Here is a 16,497-nt window from a genome sequence, read left to right on the forward strand (position 1 = left end):
CGACTGCCAGAAGTGGATTCTATATAGTGAAAGAATCAGCACAGAAATGCGCGGATCATTGAACTCCTAGCTTTCAACAATTTCTGTCGCTCTGTTTAAATTAGTTTCCAATTTCAATACGCTGTGACCGTGCAAAGAATTTCAATCATCATATCTTGGCAAATGATGAGTAGATCTCAGATAACATTGACATGTGGTTTCGTCACGGCCCGATGACCGTGACCTTTCCGTCGGAGGTCAGGAAAGGCAACATGATGATACAACACAAACTCTTCAGTAGGTGACATTTGTGCCTGTCGAACAAGGTGTTGTTTTTATTTGGCAAGCAAAATTACAGTAGGATACCAACCAGGGCAAAGACCAGCCTAAAGTACACTAATATATATGAGAGTCTTTTACTAATTTTACTAATTCCTTTAGAAATTTTGACCAAATTTCTAATAATGTTTTAAATGTGTGTCTGCGTCCATCGGTATGCTTGCTTAATTCTTTAATCCTGAATATATACATACATACCTATAATAGCTAGTTTGATAACTGAACATAAATGTGTTGTACCTCTAAGCATATATGACCGCTATAGCTGCACCTAGCCCGCCTAGACAAGTGGACTTCCAATTATGCCGTGATTTCACCATGATCTGACATTTGACCTGTAGGTTTCTAAACCCCATCAACCTTTGTCGTTAAGACTAATTGCCTCCCTGCTTAATGTCTTCAGGGGTTGACATTTGACCTCTAACTTATTTTCACGGTTATTTGATTTCATTATTATCACCTGCTGGTATAATTGATCAGGTGTCTCGTCTACTTTTCTGTGCAAAAATATACATTGTTTCAGCCCGTCATTTTTCCATATATACACGTAGACTCTTCAGGGAAATAAATTCTTTTTTTCGTGAACCGATAAATGCTTTAGTAATGCCCAATGTCTGTGGTATATATAACAACAAAGGTCATGGTTTCAGGGATTGTCTCGTAACTTAAAACGTCTTTTCATACGAAATTATCGATTTTTGCCAATTTACACGTATGTTACAGCCGCGATTAAACAACATACATGGAGGATGATAAAGTCGGAACCTCTAGATCCACTGTAGATCTAAAACGCACACTGCGAAAGGAACAACTGCTGTCCGAACACGAACACTTGGCCTAACAACACGATAGTACCAAATCCCATGTTACTTTACTCTCTGTTCGGTTAAGTGATGGATCTTGTGTTGGGGCCAAAAGGCCTGAAGCCCGAAACAGGAGCTCAGTAACATGGAGAACACGCGCGGAGATTTTTTTTTTTTTTTTTTTTTTTTTTTTTTTCCTTCTTCTTGCAACCCCCCTTAAGTTGCCTAATGGTTCGACCCCTACTCTCACTCTGCGACCACAGAATGACTGCCATATGGAAATGTGGGATCTCTTATCCTCACTCACGCAAAGCAACATGGGATAGTACCAAATCCCATGTTACTTTACTCTCTGTTCGGTTAAGTGATGGATCTTGTGTTGGGACCCTTCACTTCTCTCCCTACTTCTATGCTCCTTTCCCCTATCTCTTAACCTTATCTTCCTTATCCTCCAATACTCACAAACCTCACCTAACCCATTCACTTTCACTTCTCAACCCTACCCCGTAATCATGGTTTCCCTCACCTCTATACTCTTAAAAAACGATCACACACACTGCAGTCGTCATGTTACTTGTTTAATGTAGTTTTCTCTTCCATCCTTACTCTTTCATGAACAACTCAATTTCCCTTCCTTTGTTTTGTTTGTGTTCAATTCTGTTCAACATGTGCATCCTAGAATATCAGTCTCTTTTCCTCGTGTGCACCTGGCGACTTAATGCTTACTCGCAATCTGGCCCGAGCAACAATGCTTATCTATTCTTAGTTTTGTCTTGGCAAAGGTATCTAAAATACCGGTCTGTATTGGTCGCGATTCTTGCGTCGGTACACCTTCGCCACATCAGTCACCTGTCCGACCGAGTCGTTTCCTTGGGTCCCCGTTGATACTTGATCTCGCAAGACAGCCGCGGGGGTTTCCTCGTGGCATACCTTCCTGAGTTGCAAGTACCGTTGTGCTGTTGCCTTGTTTCGCCAGCCCACATGCTCCATGACGGCTGACTGGTTCGCACCCCCCATTACCATGGTGATGGCGCTGGCCGTGCGCAGACCGTGAAGGGTGTCTCCCTCATACTCTTTCATCTCGGTTAGGTACCCTTTAAAGCGGTATTGTGCCGCATCGTAAGATAGAGGCTCGTTAGTTACCTCTCGTGATTTGTTTACCGCTCTAAAGAGATAACCTTTACTGAGATCAACGTTCAGAACCTTGGCCATCGTCATGTACGCTTGCAGACCTCGTACTGGGCAGATTGTGACATTCTTGTTGGCGAGAACCGGAAAACAATTTGCTGTCCCGTCTCTTAAGGTCTTACCGAAAGTATGATTAAAAAGAATACCTTCGCCATCGGGTAGCCACGCCAATTCTTCCGCCTTGCACCTGCCTAAATCCGACGCCCTGTCCGCTCCAAAGAACATGGTTTTGAAGAACGCCTGATCACGAGCCAACACGAATAATGCACTCTCCTTCGTTTTCGGATCCCTCATTTTTCCTACTATATGTTTACATAACGCTCCCAACTTGTGGTGGAAAACCGGCTGGGCCTGTGTTGGTTGGATCAAGGCGTTAGCCTGCTCGGCTTTCATTATCCGGAGGTACTCCTGTACCATGGGTGCGGCCGCTGGGTTCCCCGTGCATATGGCATTATTCCAGTCACCGCCCCGCCCTGACCTTATAAAGATAGATCTCAATTGTCCTATGAGTGAGTCCACTGTCCCGGCTGCCAACCGCTGCGGGCAACCACACTCTGATTTCCGTTTTTCCCCAAAGTTTTTACATCCCATTTTATGGACCGTGGTTTTCCCCCCTTCGTCCTTCCACACCAAGAAACCGCATATATCTTTGGGTGAAGCCGTGGCAAGGTCTTTTGGAGGGGCTTTATTGCCTAGAAAATTTTTTAGTTCATTCTCAAGCGCTGCCTTCTTCTTTCCATAATCCGTACTCCCTGCCATCTTGTGTACTTCTTCCAGTCGTGCCTGTATTTTCTGTTCGTCCACGTGGACAATCTTCCGTGGCGGCGGAAAAGGCTGCCTCTCGTATCCACACATTTGGCACCTTCTGAAATCGTGATCGTTGGGATGGTGACACTCTGGACAGGCTACTGACGGCGTCCATTGTCGGGGGATCAGGGGTAGCGGCTGTAATCAGGTGATAATGAGACGATGTTTACATGAGACCGTATGTGTTCATTCTATGGCATTAAATACCCCGAATGAGCAATGCATGAGGCTATTTTTGTTCTAACCTGAAGGCCCATAGCTCCTGCCGGAATATCCTCCCCGGTCTCATACCTTGTTTTGACGGAAACCATATTGCTGATGTGCTCCCCGCCTCTGCTATTCTGATGGCTTGTTTCGCTGCCCCTAGCAGCGTCGGCCACCACAGGGGTCTTGGGCACAGTTTTGGGACTACTATCGTAACATCTGCGTTCCACTGGATCAAGAAATTGACCACCACCCCGGTTATGTTAATAGGAGGAAAGACGTACGCATTCTCCCTGTGACCTTCTGGGGAAAGCGTGGGGTTATGCTTAAACACATCAACGCCTGCCGAGTTCGGTGTTGGATACGGTGTGAAGTGTCGAAGTGGGTTTCCAGCCATATCCCTTTGAGTGTTTGAATCTAAGGCCATGAGATCAATCGTATGTCCTCTCTCGCCCCCAAATTCTTCCTGTAGCCGCCTCCATAGGTGTGGTGCCAACATGCAGTCTGTTTTAGACAGCTGTCTGGATGGACGGTCCGCCTCGTTGTCTTTTGTGCCGACATGGGACATGGACAACGATATATTCTGTTTCACCGTGACCTCGAATATATTCTTAATTTCCTCATTCAGGTTTAAAGATCGTGCACCGTCACCCTGCCATGCATCTACCACCGCTTTGTTATCCACCTTCAGTTCCACTCTAGAGTTTCTTATCCACCTTTCTGCCGACATTAGTGTAAGGGCCACAGCCTTTGCTTCTTTGCAATTTATGTCTTTAACCCTGTCGTGTTCTGGCCAATAGTCTCCCAGTTCGACGTCTGTGCCCTTATGATCTGTGTTGTGCAGTACTGCCCCCCACCTGTATCCTGACGCGTCAGAGGCTATAGAGATGGATGTGTGTCTCTCGTCTCTCCAGGGTACTGGTTTCATCCCTGCATCTACAAAACGCCAGTGTTCTATTTCGGTGCGTACGTCGTCAGGTAGCTTTACACGGATTTGGCCCTCCCGTGCCATGTCTCCTATAAGTTTATTACATCTCCTTATGTAGATTCGGGCTCCCGGTACCATCAACGCCATGGAGACGCATTTTCCAACAAATTTTTGTAGAGTGTGGAGCGTTATCGTCGGGGCGTTTAGGATCGATTCTCGTAAGCTCGTGAAATTTTGGCGTTTTTCTTCCGGAAAGAAGAAGACCCCCTCCTTCGAATTCAGGCCCGCGCCTAGATGTACCAAAATCTGAGTTGGGACGATGATACACTTTCTCAAACTGAGGAAGTATCCTGCTCTTGTTAGTAACTCGCACATGACGTAGCTAGCCGTCTGTGCCCCTGCATATGGTTGGGGGGTCTGACCTGTGTTAGGCCCGGTGGCCGCTTCACCATTCAGTCGGTCGTCAATGTACAACATTGTCGGTACCCCTAAATGTCTTGCGTATGATGAAACTACACTTCCAGTTGTGTTATATATATATGGGCTCGCGGACCACCCGAACGCGAGAGTGCGGTATACAAAGAAAAAACCTTCAAATTGAAAGCCGAAATATGTGCAACTTTCTTCTGTCAAGCAGATGTGGGAGTATCCACTCTTTTCGTCTGTATGCGTCATATAGCCGCCTTTGTGCAACATTCTCGGTGCTTCAGTGATCGAGTCCAACTTAAATGGGCAACTCTTGGTCCAGTTGTTTAGGTAACGACCGTCCCAGCACATTCTTGGTTTCGAAGGTTCTACTGTGAGTGGCAATACTAGGTGGGGTGGTTTGCACTGTCCCACTTTCCCCCACATTTTAATGGAACCGTCTTCCAGTCTGTCCTGTATCTCAGAGGCTAAGAAATCACGATGTTCCGCGCAGTTCTTGGCGTTAGGTAGAATGATTGATGGGGGCGTGTCAGACCTGTATGACGTTCCTTTGAAATCACCGTCAAATGGTGTGAGGAAATCATTGATATCTACCTTATTCGTTATCCAGTCTAGCACCTCTTTCTCTTTGTCGGAAAATGACGCAAGCTGTGACCACGTGTCTACGTTGTTATGGAGGGAACCCGCTACGAACTTCTTCGGGTTCCTAAACGGAATGGAGGTTGGGTCTATGTTTATTTCGGAAAGAACAGCCTCCTCTGCTGGCATCGGTGTGGTAGGAACGGATTCCGGCCAGGGTTGTCCATCATATGTTACCCACGTAGTATCCTCTACTGATCGAGTGTGCACTCGATACGGATCGAAAGATGGTAAGCTTGGCGTCAACCTTTCTCGTCCAGAGGAGCGGGGAATCTATAAAAAACACACAAATGGAAGGCTTACTGGGTGGTTTGTGTTTTTTTTTTTTGTTTTTTTTTTTTTTTAAAGATTTTGGTACTGTACAGAAAGACTTCATCTTGGCAAGTTCCTCCGTACCTTCAAACATTCACAGATTATTTGAAACTATCCTGGCCCCCTCCGGGTTGAACTAAACCCATACGCCATCTTGACCTTCACCCCCATGTTTCCGTATTCTCATGGCATACATAATGTAACTTTTCCTCCCGGCCAGTCAGGATCAGTCCCTCTTCTCCTCTATGGGAGAAATTCACAGACCTCCTGCACGCCAGGTGTTACTTAGCATACGTCAAAATGCTCCTTATCGTGCTAGCCAGGCTATGCGAATCTTTCGCTGTCTACCTCACACGGGCGATGACGAATGGCTTCCCGATCTGACACCTCAACGTTGCCGTCAATTATCACCGAAATGGCTTCCTTTTCATAACGCTCGCCTTCTGTGACTTTCAAATGCAATGTCCTTATGTGCCCCTATTTTCAACGAGATTACATAAGACCTTGACGTTCTTAGTGCCGTTCTACATTCTACAATATCTTCAATAAGTTGGAGGGGGTACTCTGACCTTATATGTACCTCCACCGCCGCCACCTACTAATTCTATCGTGTTTCCCGTCCTAAAGCTAGGTTTAAGAGCTACGACTGTGCTTCATGTTGATGCTCTTTCGTAGCCCTAGTCAGATTCACTCTTTCATAGCGGACGTTCGTCTCTCCCATACCTTCGCCTAGCTGCCCCTTAGGAATAACCTCCCAGTAAGTTTGGGGATCTCGAGAGGAAACTCCGGATAGCTCTACGCATACATGGAATATATACATTTCAGTTCATTTCCTGTATTTGTCATCTACTAGATGTAGGTTCCGTGTTGACACCCCGAGGTGGAATCACCAAAGAATCAAACCGTCGCCTGTGTCTGGCCCAGCTTGCATACATGTTTCGTTCACACCTATTCACCACGCTACGTATATCGCGACCTTTTAAGTGTAGTCGGGTTGTCACTATAACCAGTGATTGATTTGTCGCTGCCGAATTGACGGATGAGTCTCCCAAAGAACGGACAGTGCGTTTTCGTCGTACTGTGAAACGTCGATTTACGGCTGAGACTGACATCGTGATACTGACAAAGACCAGAGTTTTCTGGGAGTTTCGTAACTTTGTTCCCCTGATCAGGCCCAAAGTTCCTTGTCTATTAAGCCTTACTTCGGACGTGCCATACTTTGGTCGCCCGAGACCTTATGTGCGGTCAGTTTTCCATATCGGCCAGTAGAGCAGTAACTGACAATCCGTGCCCCTTCCAGATACCATCTAGACCCTTTCAGCTGAGTAGTCACCTTATCCAGAGTGACACAAATGCTATTGTTCCGATACTCGTCATTTTCTTCATTTATTATTATTATTATTATTATTATTATTATTTTTTTTTTTTTTCTTTTAGAAACATTTATCATTGTTTGCCATGGGATTCTTTTAACAGTCATCACCCCAAGGTGATAGACTCACACCACAGAACCTTCATTCTTGATCTCACGAGGATCTCAGAAACGTCGTGTTTTGTATACATTTGTCGCACCATTTACGTCAACCTACAAATGATCGATCTACCCCAAAGAGCTTTCATCCTTTTCACACCACGATCATAAATTCGGCTTGTTTTCACACACAAAGTGACTGATTCACACCCAAGACTTTCATCCTTGTTCACGCTAAGATTGGAAATGGCGGCTTGTTCCAACACACCTAGGTGAATTGTTTCACCCCCGGGATTCCTATCCTTGTTCACACAAGGATTAGAAATGTCGGCTTTCTTACCCCATAGCCGTATTTTTTGTCAACATCTGTCAAACATCAATCATGCCACTCTAAACACCATGAAAAAAATAAAGTTGCCATAATGATTTGAGACCTTCAAGCTTTATTGTCAACTTTCGCCCCACCGGGCTACCCGCAGGCCACAACAAGACTTTGAGGAACTCAGTTAACCGGTGCAAAGAGAGTACAATTGACTAATGTAGGGTGAATTTTAACTTCTACGTTCAGCGTGATATACGGTGCTGGTTCCTCTCCTCTATATTATCTACGTGTCCTACTCCTAATTCCGTGTCGATAGAAATATAAGTTAACGTGACGTTGAGCTACCCTACAGTTCTAAGTTCTTACTCCTCTTCTGTCCACGCTTCACGTGTGATCCCCTATCGGGCTGCTTTGCCATCTAAACTACTGGCCCTTGGGGGGCAGAAAACAGTCCTTTGCCCAGTGTCCTTTCTTGCCACAGTTGTAGCAGGTCTGGGACCGCCTGGCCCCCCCTCTGCCCTGGAAAGGGCGGCGGGCCGGGGGCGGTCCCCATCCTGTGGCCCCCTCGTCCTGGCGGCGTGGCGGGAAGCGGTCGGGGGGTGGTCCCCAGGCGGCGGTTGGATGTGGCGCTCTTCGCCCGTGGAGGGCTGCTTCAGCCCTCCTTGCCTCCTCCATAAAGCGTCTCTCGCCCGGCGTCATCAACATCAGGCGGATCTGTTCGCCAATGCCCTCTTCGGCGGCGTGCCTCAAGCAGAACTCCGCCACCGACATGTACCGAGCCACCACCATCTGCTTGGCGCGCGTGCGGCGAGCTGTCTCCACCAACTTCATCAGGGCCCCGTGCAACTTCGCCGGGTACCTATGAATGAGTGGATCCAGGCACATTTCTTTCACCTTGTCCACTTCCCGCTGAAGCGTTTCATCCTGAGAAGGAAAGACCAAGATTTGCATCAGACTACAAGTCTCATCAACCACTCTCGCCTGTGATCGGGACGGCCCCATGGGGGTCCCGTCACAGCGTCATGTTCAAGAACCTTGATTGATCTGTCGCCGGCGACCAGACGGATAGCCAGCTAATTGAGAGAAATCTGTGGTTTACGCCGTGCTGCGAAAATAATTGACACTTCCCTGAGAGTGCTTAACTGTCACTCTGACAAAGACCAGAGTCGATTAGGCCCTGGGAAAATATTGTTTGCCATCTGCGGTATCTAAAGTTCGCTCAGGAATCGCCATCCTGATATTTCATTTCGGGTCAGGCTGAGTAATTTTTGAAAAACGACATGCAATAAGTCACCACTCATCTCTCTTTCAACCGTACTTAGTAGTCTGCACAAGTTAAACGAGAGGCGAGGGAAACCACTTTTTGGGGGTGGGTTTTTTTTTTTTTTTTTTTTTTTTTTTTTTAACTCCAATGAGCCAGGGTTTTTTATACCTTCTCAGAGTGATCAAGGGGCACAAACTTCAAACTGGAAAATAAAAGAATTTTTGGATGGCAAGGCGATCGAATTTGACCCAATGAATCGTTGACTGCCCCGGTTGGCTACACTATTGATTCCCATACTAATAGTTCTATGTCATGGCAATACCGTCTTTCACTTCAGTCAGGGGAGCATCCTAGCTCTTACCCCTCCCGTAATTCTTTTTCTCTCTCTCTCCTTTTCCTCTCCTACAACTGGGGAGCACTCAGCTCTTCCCATCAAAGATCAGGTAACGCCGTCTTCTTATTTCGGCCAGGGGAGCACCCGAAGCTCCTACCCCGTAAACTTACTGACAAAGACGGGGAGCCCTCGCTAGCTCGTACCCGTTGGGAACCAAGCGATTGACACACGCTGTCTTCTCCGTTTGTCCAGGGGAGCACCCGTAGCTCCTACCCCGGTTAGCCAATTTTTTGAAAAAGACGAACTCGACTTGTGCAACTGGGGAGCCCTCTAGCTCTTACCCGTCAAAATCTGGTGATTGAGAAATGTTTTCACGGGGGGCACCCTTAGCCTCCATCCCGGTTAATAGAGTCGAGCATGTTTTGCTTCCTCTAGCTCGCACCCAAACGCGGGGATTTAGATCTGTTCGGCGCACCTCAGCTCGACCTAACCACGTGTAAGCACAAATATTCTTCCATGGGGGGGCACCCATGCTCCTACCCGCTACACAATTCATGGCCCAAACAATTATCAAATGATGGCCTCTACACTGCTCGTACAGTAATACTACTCTTCGCTGCGGTGTATACTAAAGTTTCGAAACTTGCCAGGTTCGTTCTTAGAAAACTGGGCACGCATTCTTTCTACATCGGAAAGATCACCATACTAACCTCCAACGCAGCCTCGTCGCTGTCGGAGTCGTTCTCGGTCGGAGGCGGGGGCTGCTTGGACTTCTTGGCCTTCTTCGCCGGCGGCGGCTTGGTGGTGTCGGACTCCCGGGTCGCGGTGGACGGTGCCTTCTGTCCGGTGGCGTCGCCCTGCCCTTCCAGCATGTTGGCGACAGCCTGTGCTGCCGTCTTCCCAGCCGGCGACGCCGTGATCTTTTGCGTCGCGGCTGCAGAGCTGTTGGCGGCCAGGATCGTGAAGTGGGCCAGCCTTACGATCGTTTCCTGCGCCTTCACGTCCTTCCCCGTCATGGCCAGGAGCAGCTCGGCATCCTCTCCGGTGAGCTCGGACAAGCGTTTCTTCAGCTCGTCCCCGCTCATACTCCGAAGAGGAACCTCCGGATCGAACCTAGCGAGCTGGTCGTCGTCCGGCAGAGGCGCCTCGCTCATCACCGCCTTGAACACCTCCATCAAGTTGTGGTTGACTAGCGTAACATCTCCGCGCAGAACAGGGGCACTCATGGTGATGTCCTTGTCTCCTGAGATGCGACCACAGAATGACTGCCATATGGAAATGTGGGATCTCTTATCCTCACTCACGCAAAGCAACATGGGATAGTGCTACCCTCAATTCCCCTTAATAAGTGTCATTGGGCAAATCCGCGATTTTTTCTCGCACAATTATTCCCTTCTCTCCGCTCGAGTGTGAGATATTGCATCGGGCAGTATATGGTTTGGAATATATGGTTTCGTCAACGCCTAGAAGCGGTAGATATGTTGAGACTTACGTGACAAATATTTTGTCACATTCTGTTGGAGCCATGGCATGTGCAATGGAGTTTAAAGTGTCGAGGGTAGAATGAACTTTGAATGAACACCGCTAGGTGTCGGATAAAATTAAACTTAACTTCCACGATGAGCTCACACCGACCCCTATTTGTTAACAAAATTGAGCCCCTTAAATCGGTACTTAGCTTCAGATTCTAATATGTAAATGATTAATTTTATTGTTATTTTAATCCATCATTCTTATCATTGTATAGACTTTCGAAATTCGACCTGAAACAGCTGCATGCCTCCCTGCGGCCCGCGATGTTTTCCTATCAGTGTACAGTTTATCAACACCCTGGGTACGAGAGGCGGAGCTTCTCAATACCAAGATCGGCTTACGGCAGTCCAGAAATGCCTCTACTATCACTGTAAGAGCCTGGACCTCGGAATATTTTAAACAAACCCGGACAGGGAATGGAACATGTTTCTGTGGCTGATCTAGGCCGCACAGAAGCAGGACAGTTATAAATGGATTACAAATGTCCGGGCGGAATGTCCCAGCCTCGGTAGCAGGCTGCTCAGCGGTCAAGAGTTAAATCATAAACCCAGAATGTAGCATATATCTCTGCAGCTGAGTGTGCCTGTCACACATGGGCGTTGTCAGCCACCGGCAAGCCTGCACTTGTCTAATGGAAAACATTTAATCTTCCATAGCAAAGCCTGATACCAAGAAGAAGCATATACATATGTAGCAAGATGTGCTTTGAGAAAGACACAACCAGACAGATACAGAAAAACTATTATGCTTTATAACTTGCAACTTAATACAGCTGTTGGCAAATGTTTGAAAGAACATACACAAGGAAAAATATACAGTTGCTGCCATACTGCATTCTATCTGCATTGTCCTTTGCCTGGAAACTTTTGTTAAACTTTTGTACTTGTTGTTGTAGCACAAACTTGACCTGCCCTGTGTGGGGCCTCCCACCTGGCCCATTGCATATGTCCTAGGTGACCTAGAACTCCTGATCTCTGGACACATAGCAAAAATATACCTGTCCACAGTTTGAACTGCAATCTAAAACAGTCCTTGAAGCCTAAATTGGAGATTGTACTTAAACAGGATACTATATACATAGGCAATGTCAGGGCTGTTTTGGTCAATATGTTGTGTGTATTGATAGAAAAATACATACATCTAATATGTACAACACAATATGTGCAAAGTGCCTGCTTTAAAAAGACCATTACATCTTGCACAAGAAAGGGACCTCTGCACTCTTTTACTATAACATTGAACAAATATGAGAATAATAATTGCAGTAAAATGTTGCTATATTTCAGCACCCATATATTGCTGCAACAGTAAGTGATTCAACTCTGACTAATGTCATGTGCATCTTACAACATTTGGCACCAAATCATACTTAGACATACAAATGTATTAAATATGGCATTAAAACTTTCTATAAAACAGTTGCTCAAAAGTACATACTAAAAGTGTAAAAAGAATCTAAAAGCAGCACCATACACATGAGAGATACACATATTATACAAAAACATGATACAGTCACCTAATATATGTATTAGCAATAGAGTATTGCAATACTGACTCATAAGGGAGAATTAGTGAGAAGTTGACCGTGCACGTGTTACCATGTGTCTGTATACTATAGTGATGGCATGTACGACCAGCTATGGGAATTTTCCCTCTAGTTCTCAAAGCCATAGTTATTGTATCCAGGTGCAGGTATCTGTTCTCTTTTCTTGAGCCTCCTGCTTGACTTGGTTGTTCTCACTAGTGAATCATCCCCTGTATTTATTAAGTTCTCCTTTGATCCCTGCTTTTTCTTGCGCCTTGACCTGGAAGGAGAAAAATAGTTGCAAGACCATGACACTTAGCTCATACCCATACAATGTAGCTACATTAGGTAATAATCAAGTGATAAAGACATGGCTAAAATGATTTTACATGTACATTTTTGTATCAACATAGATGTGTTTCTTGGTCATAATACAAATCTGATGTATATATTTATCAGTAATGTCTACAAAAAAAAAGTATCATGAAGTTTTAAGAAAGAAAATGAAGTAACTATATCTCCCAAACCTGGACTTCTGTGACATGTCCTCTGTATCACTGTCAGGTCCTGACAGGATCTTCAGTTCACCTGACTTGGTCGTCACGGCTGACATCTGGGATTAAAGAAAGGACAATCAACAACTTCACATCTGTTTTCACATCTTCAACAAAAGGAACGGATTTTCTACAGTCTTAAAACATAACAATCAATGACAACTGCTCGTGAGAGATATCCTACCCTGGTGTTGGTGTCTTCCTCTTCACCTGCTGCAGCCTCAGCCTGGGGAGTCTCCTGGTCTTGCCAGTCAGCTGAAACAAGCGGAAACTTGGCTTCAAAGAAACAAGGCAAACACATCAGCATCAGGATTCCACTTATATTTCTGTGATTTCTCACGTGTGCAAACACAGATCTGTACCCTCGGTGCACCTTCTCTGTTTAGACACATTGCAAGCCAGATCGAAATCGATGATCGAAAGGTATTATCTTTGGATACATCTTATGATGTTTGAGTTTTCTGAGTACACGTACCTTCCTCAGTGATATAGTTTGAAGGAAAGAACCCCTGCTGTCCATCGTCCAGCTCTCCAAACCACCAGTTCTCGTTATCCTTGTACAGGACTGTTATCCTATGTCCTCGCTGGATGGTTAACTCATCCGACCGGCTAGCCTGGTAATCGTATAAGGCAACCACCTGTGGAGACAAGAAAGAAAATGACTGATTTTGCCTATTATATTTTAATATGTTTAACTGTTCACATGCAACTTGCATGCTTGTGTGATAAAACTATATTTTACATGTACTACATATTAGTTAACTTCAGGAATTGAACTTATCTTATCAATCCTAACATTTTGGATTACTGTCTTCTCCATGGAGAATTAAGAAAGTCTGTCATCTCTTCAGCTTGAGTATTGTACCTCTATCAAACTTGCTGTACTTACTGATTGTCTGAATGGAGATGTAGCTCTGATGGCTCGCACACTGACAGAGGGACCCTTCTTGGCACTTCCCTGTGAAGCATTGAAATGTTACTACCCGGTAACAGTCTACAAGAAATTACAACAATGTCATCTGTGATTCTCAATCATCACTGGAGTTCCTTTCAATCTAGATGTACACAATTCTGCAATGTACAAATGGCAAACATGCTCATGATTTCTAACGACTTCCTTTGCCTGAAAGGATTATATGGTGATCATGTATTTGCGAATGCACTTTATTGAGAATGATGGATGGATGGATGCCAACAATATTGAGAATGCATAGTCCATAAAGTGTTAGTACATGACTATTACAACATTGTTAACGGTGAATGCATTTTGACTGCCTGGTCTATTCAATAAGTGCACAGTCAACATATCAAGAAACGCCCTTTTCCAGGCACAGACATGTAAATGAATGTTATGGCATAAGAACATGTAGATAACAGCACACTTGCATTAAGATCTACCGGTATGCATCTACTAATGCATAAAGCTTCACTAAAAAGTAGACAATTATCTATTATTTCCAGTAACTCGTCATATTCATCAGTAGGTCTATAACAAATTTTAGGCTAAGCCCAGATTTGACACAGATCTAACATCTTCTCTAGCAAGCACTGTCTACCTCTAGTCCTGCTACGGCTCAAACACAAACTGAAATCAAACATACGAGGTCGAAGGTTACGCGGGGTGGGTCCCCACGTCTCTTCCTTTGTTCGGCATGTTGCTGCAAGTTAGTGTCAGTCAGTAAGTGGGTTAGTTGTTGTCCCAAATCCACCAAGGTTGAAGGATTTTTTTAAAATCATACGCAGTATTATAAGAATTTTATAGGATCAGAGTACACGTTTAGTATAAAAGGGTCCAGAAAACGTACAGTTTGCCCATGCAAATCAGTGGGGAAAAGGGCAAGTCAGTTAGCAAAACCTCAGGCAGTTGCTCCTCACTGACTTTGGCGCAACTATCATGTTTAAGGCTTTTTACATTGAAGATTTTTCAATGACTGATTTTTCAAACACCAGAACTGTACTTGAAGACTTAGTACTTTACTAAGTCTTTACTAAGTCTACATTCAAGTGCATCATGCTCTTTTTGAAACCTTTTTCCACAGAGTCTGCCAATCCTACTTCAAACTGCCTGTTAAGTGCAGATCCCTGCATGCCTGAAAAGTTTAGACACCTTATCAACACAAGATAGGACCATGTTAGTAGCTGCTAGTAGGGAAGGAAGAAGGGCATAATCAAGAGACCATTCTCCTTGCACAGCCTGTTCCTACATTTCAAGTCTCATGAAGATCATGCTGGGAGCATACAGTTGTAAATCAACAGTTTAACAGAAATAAAGTTTAACAGTGACAACACGCAGAGCTGTACTATCACAGGACAATGTAAATGTAAATGTAATGTATTATTTGGAAGACTTACAGGTTGGAAGGAGACCTGCGGTGCTGACCCCTTCACTGGGCTGCCCGGTCGTCCCCCCACTGGGACAAAGTCTGGTGTCCAGCCACGCTGCTGGTTCCATGTACCCAGCGGACTTTGCTGCAAAATCGCAAACAAGCACAAGTCATCACTCACAGCCCTACTGTCACTGATTAAACATCGAAATTACAGTTAAGGGTCAGACTAGTCCAGTTGGAATGTCATGTTTATAAACACAGTGCAATGGAATGTATTTACCAAGCAGGCATTTCATTCAGTATACTGCACTTTCCAAATGGACTGTGCATAGTAGAACATAGACAAAATAATGTGCATATATAGCTAAGGCGTTTTGAAGGCATCTATGATTGTGTAGATGTTGTAAATACATCCTTGTGCTTTTTTAACTGTGTCTCTATGTGATTTTAGATACAAATTCTCAGTGAGTGTCACCAATGCTCGTTAATAGTCTATAATTGTTACCCCATAGCCCAAGTCGTTCCTGACAAAGTGAACCTGTTTCTTTCCCAGCGGCTGTCAGTATTGTAAAAAGGAAATACAAAAAGAACATTGGTTGAAGAGATTCTAGACTCCCTGGAAAAGTTTTGACCAGGCAGCACACTTGTACATGTGGTATCTCCTGGACGACATTACAAATCACGTGGCATTTTGTACAATCATGTATTTGACTTTGGTCAAACATTGAAAAGGTAAAATCAAAACTTATTTTACAAAAGGAAAGGTCTCATCAAAATTCACTCATCAAAAAGTCACAGTAGACATTTTGAACAATTGATTATAATAAGTAGAACTTAAGCTAACTCACCGTGTATGGTGTCCTGTCAAAAGTTGACCCCCATGTACTGTTTATCATGGTAGTGCTGCCTTGCACCCCGGGGGTAGATTGGTAGCTTCCTTGTTGCGTCCTCTGAGAGATACACAAATACAGAAAGGAATGGATATGTCATGAGAAATCTGTAACAGTATAACAGAGATTGTAAGTCATAGGGAATACAATTTTTAATCCTTGGCCAACACCATAAAAGCTTTTAAAAACAGGTTTCTTACAGAAACAGAGCTCAAGAGCTGAATGGCTCTGTCCATTCGATTGGCTCTTCTGGACTCCTCATGCAGAGATGTAATCTCTGCTCCTATTGGTGTCTCTGCCCTGAAACTTGACTGTGTGGCCAATGGGGTGCCTGGAGTCTTTCCCCCTGGGCTGACAGGACTCAGGGGTGGTTGAAGGTCATCTGAGATCACTCCAGCATCTAGTCTGGCAACTAAAGGAATAGGTGAAATACAGATTTGTGCATATGTACTTGCCTCAGTTAGTACTTTTCATGGTCCAGGTGGGACATAAAAGATGGGATATAAAACTGGTTGTGCTGATGTTGAACCATTACATACCAAATAACTTCAGAAAAATTGAACAGAACAGTCTAACTCTCGATCCAAATTATCCTGGACATAAAGAACATTCATAACATCAACAGATGGATACAGGGAACTCAAAATCTAAA

The 16,497-nt window shown here is 44.8% G+C and overlaps 2 protein-coding genes across 2 annotated transcripts in view; both read right to left on the bottom strand.

The window, feature by feature from the left end:
- Positions 1 to 7,620: 7,620 nt before the first annotated feature.
- Positions 7,621 to 10,337, bottom strand: LOC118407892. Its single transcript, XM_035808467.1, has 2 exons — positions 9,727 to 10,337; positions 7,621 to 8,342 (listed from the first exon to the last, which is right to left on the bottom strand). The coding sequence occupies exons 1-2, from the start codon at positions 10,330 to 10,332 to the stop codon at positions 7,842 to 7,844; spliced, it is 1,107 nt and encodes a 368-aa protein (XP_035664360.1). The 5' UTR covers positions 10,333 to 10,337; the 3' UTR covers positions 7,621 to 7,841.
- Positions 10,338 to 11,278: 941 nt separating this feature from the next.
- Positions 11,279 to 16,497, bottom strand: part of LOC118407877 (jouberin-like) — a gene marked incomplete in the record, with an annotated part of 14,322 nt that continues 9,103 nt past the window's right edge. Inside the window, 9 exon segments of the mRNA XM_035808446.1 lie at positions 11,279 to 12,354; positions 12,602 to 12,687; positions 12,813 to 12,883; positions 13,104 to 13,266; positions 13,518 to 13,586; positions 14,230 to 14,286; positions 14,981 to 15,097; positions 15,804 to 15,905; positions 16,046 to 16,257. Coding sequence (XP_035664339.1) covers positions 12,204 to 12,354; positions 12,602 to 12,687; positions 12,813 to 12,883; positions 13,104 to 13,266; positions 13,518 to 13,586; positions 14,230 to 14,286; positions 14,981 to 15,097; positions 15,804 to 15,905; positions 16,046 to 16,257 — 1,028 coding nt within the window.

Source organism: Branchiostoma floridae, chromosome 2, assembly GCF_000003815.2.
Source record: "Branchiostoma floridae strain S238N-H82 chromosome 2, Bfl_VNyyK, whole genome shotgun sequence".
In the NCBI taxonomy this organism is placed as follows: Eukaryota; Metazoa; Chordata; class Leptocardii; order Amphioxiformes; family Branchiostomatidae; genus Branchiostoma; species Branchiostoma floridae.

What these genes read in the sequence shown, in the direction of transcription:
- LOC118407892 (XM_035808467.1), bottom strand. Translation starts at nt 10,332, where the DNA reads ATGTTGCTTTGCGTGAGTGAGGATAAGAGATCCCACATTTCCATATGG. An exon ending in GCGACGAGGCTGCGTTGGAG is followed by an intron (nt 8,343 to 9,726) that starts GTTAGTATGGTG and finishes TTTCCTTCTCAG; the next exon opens with GATGAAACGCTTCAGCGGGA.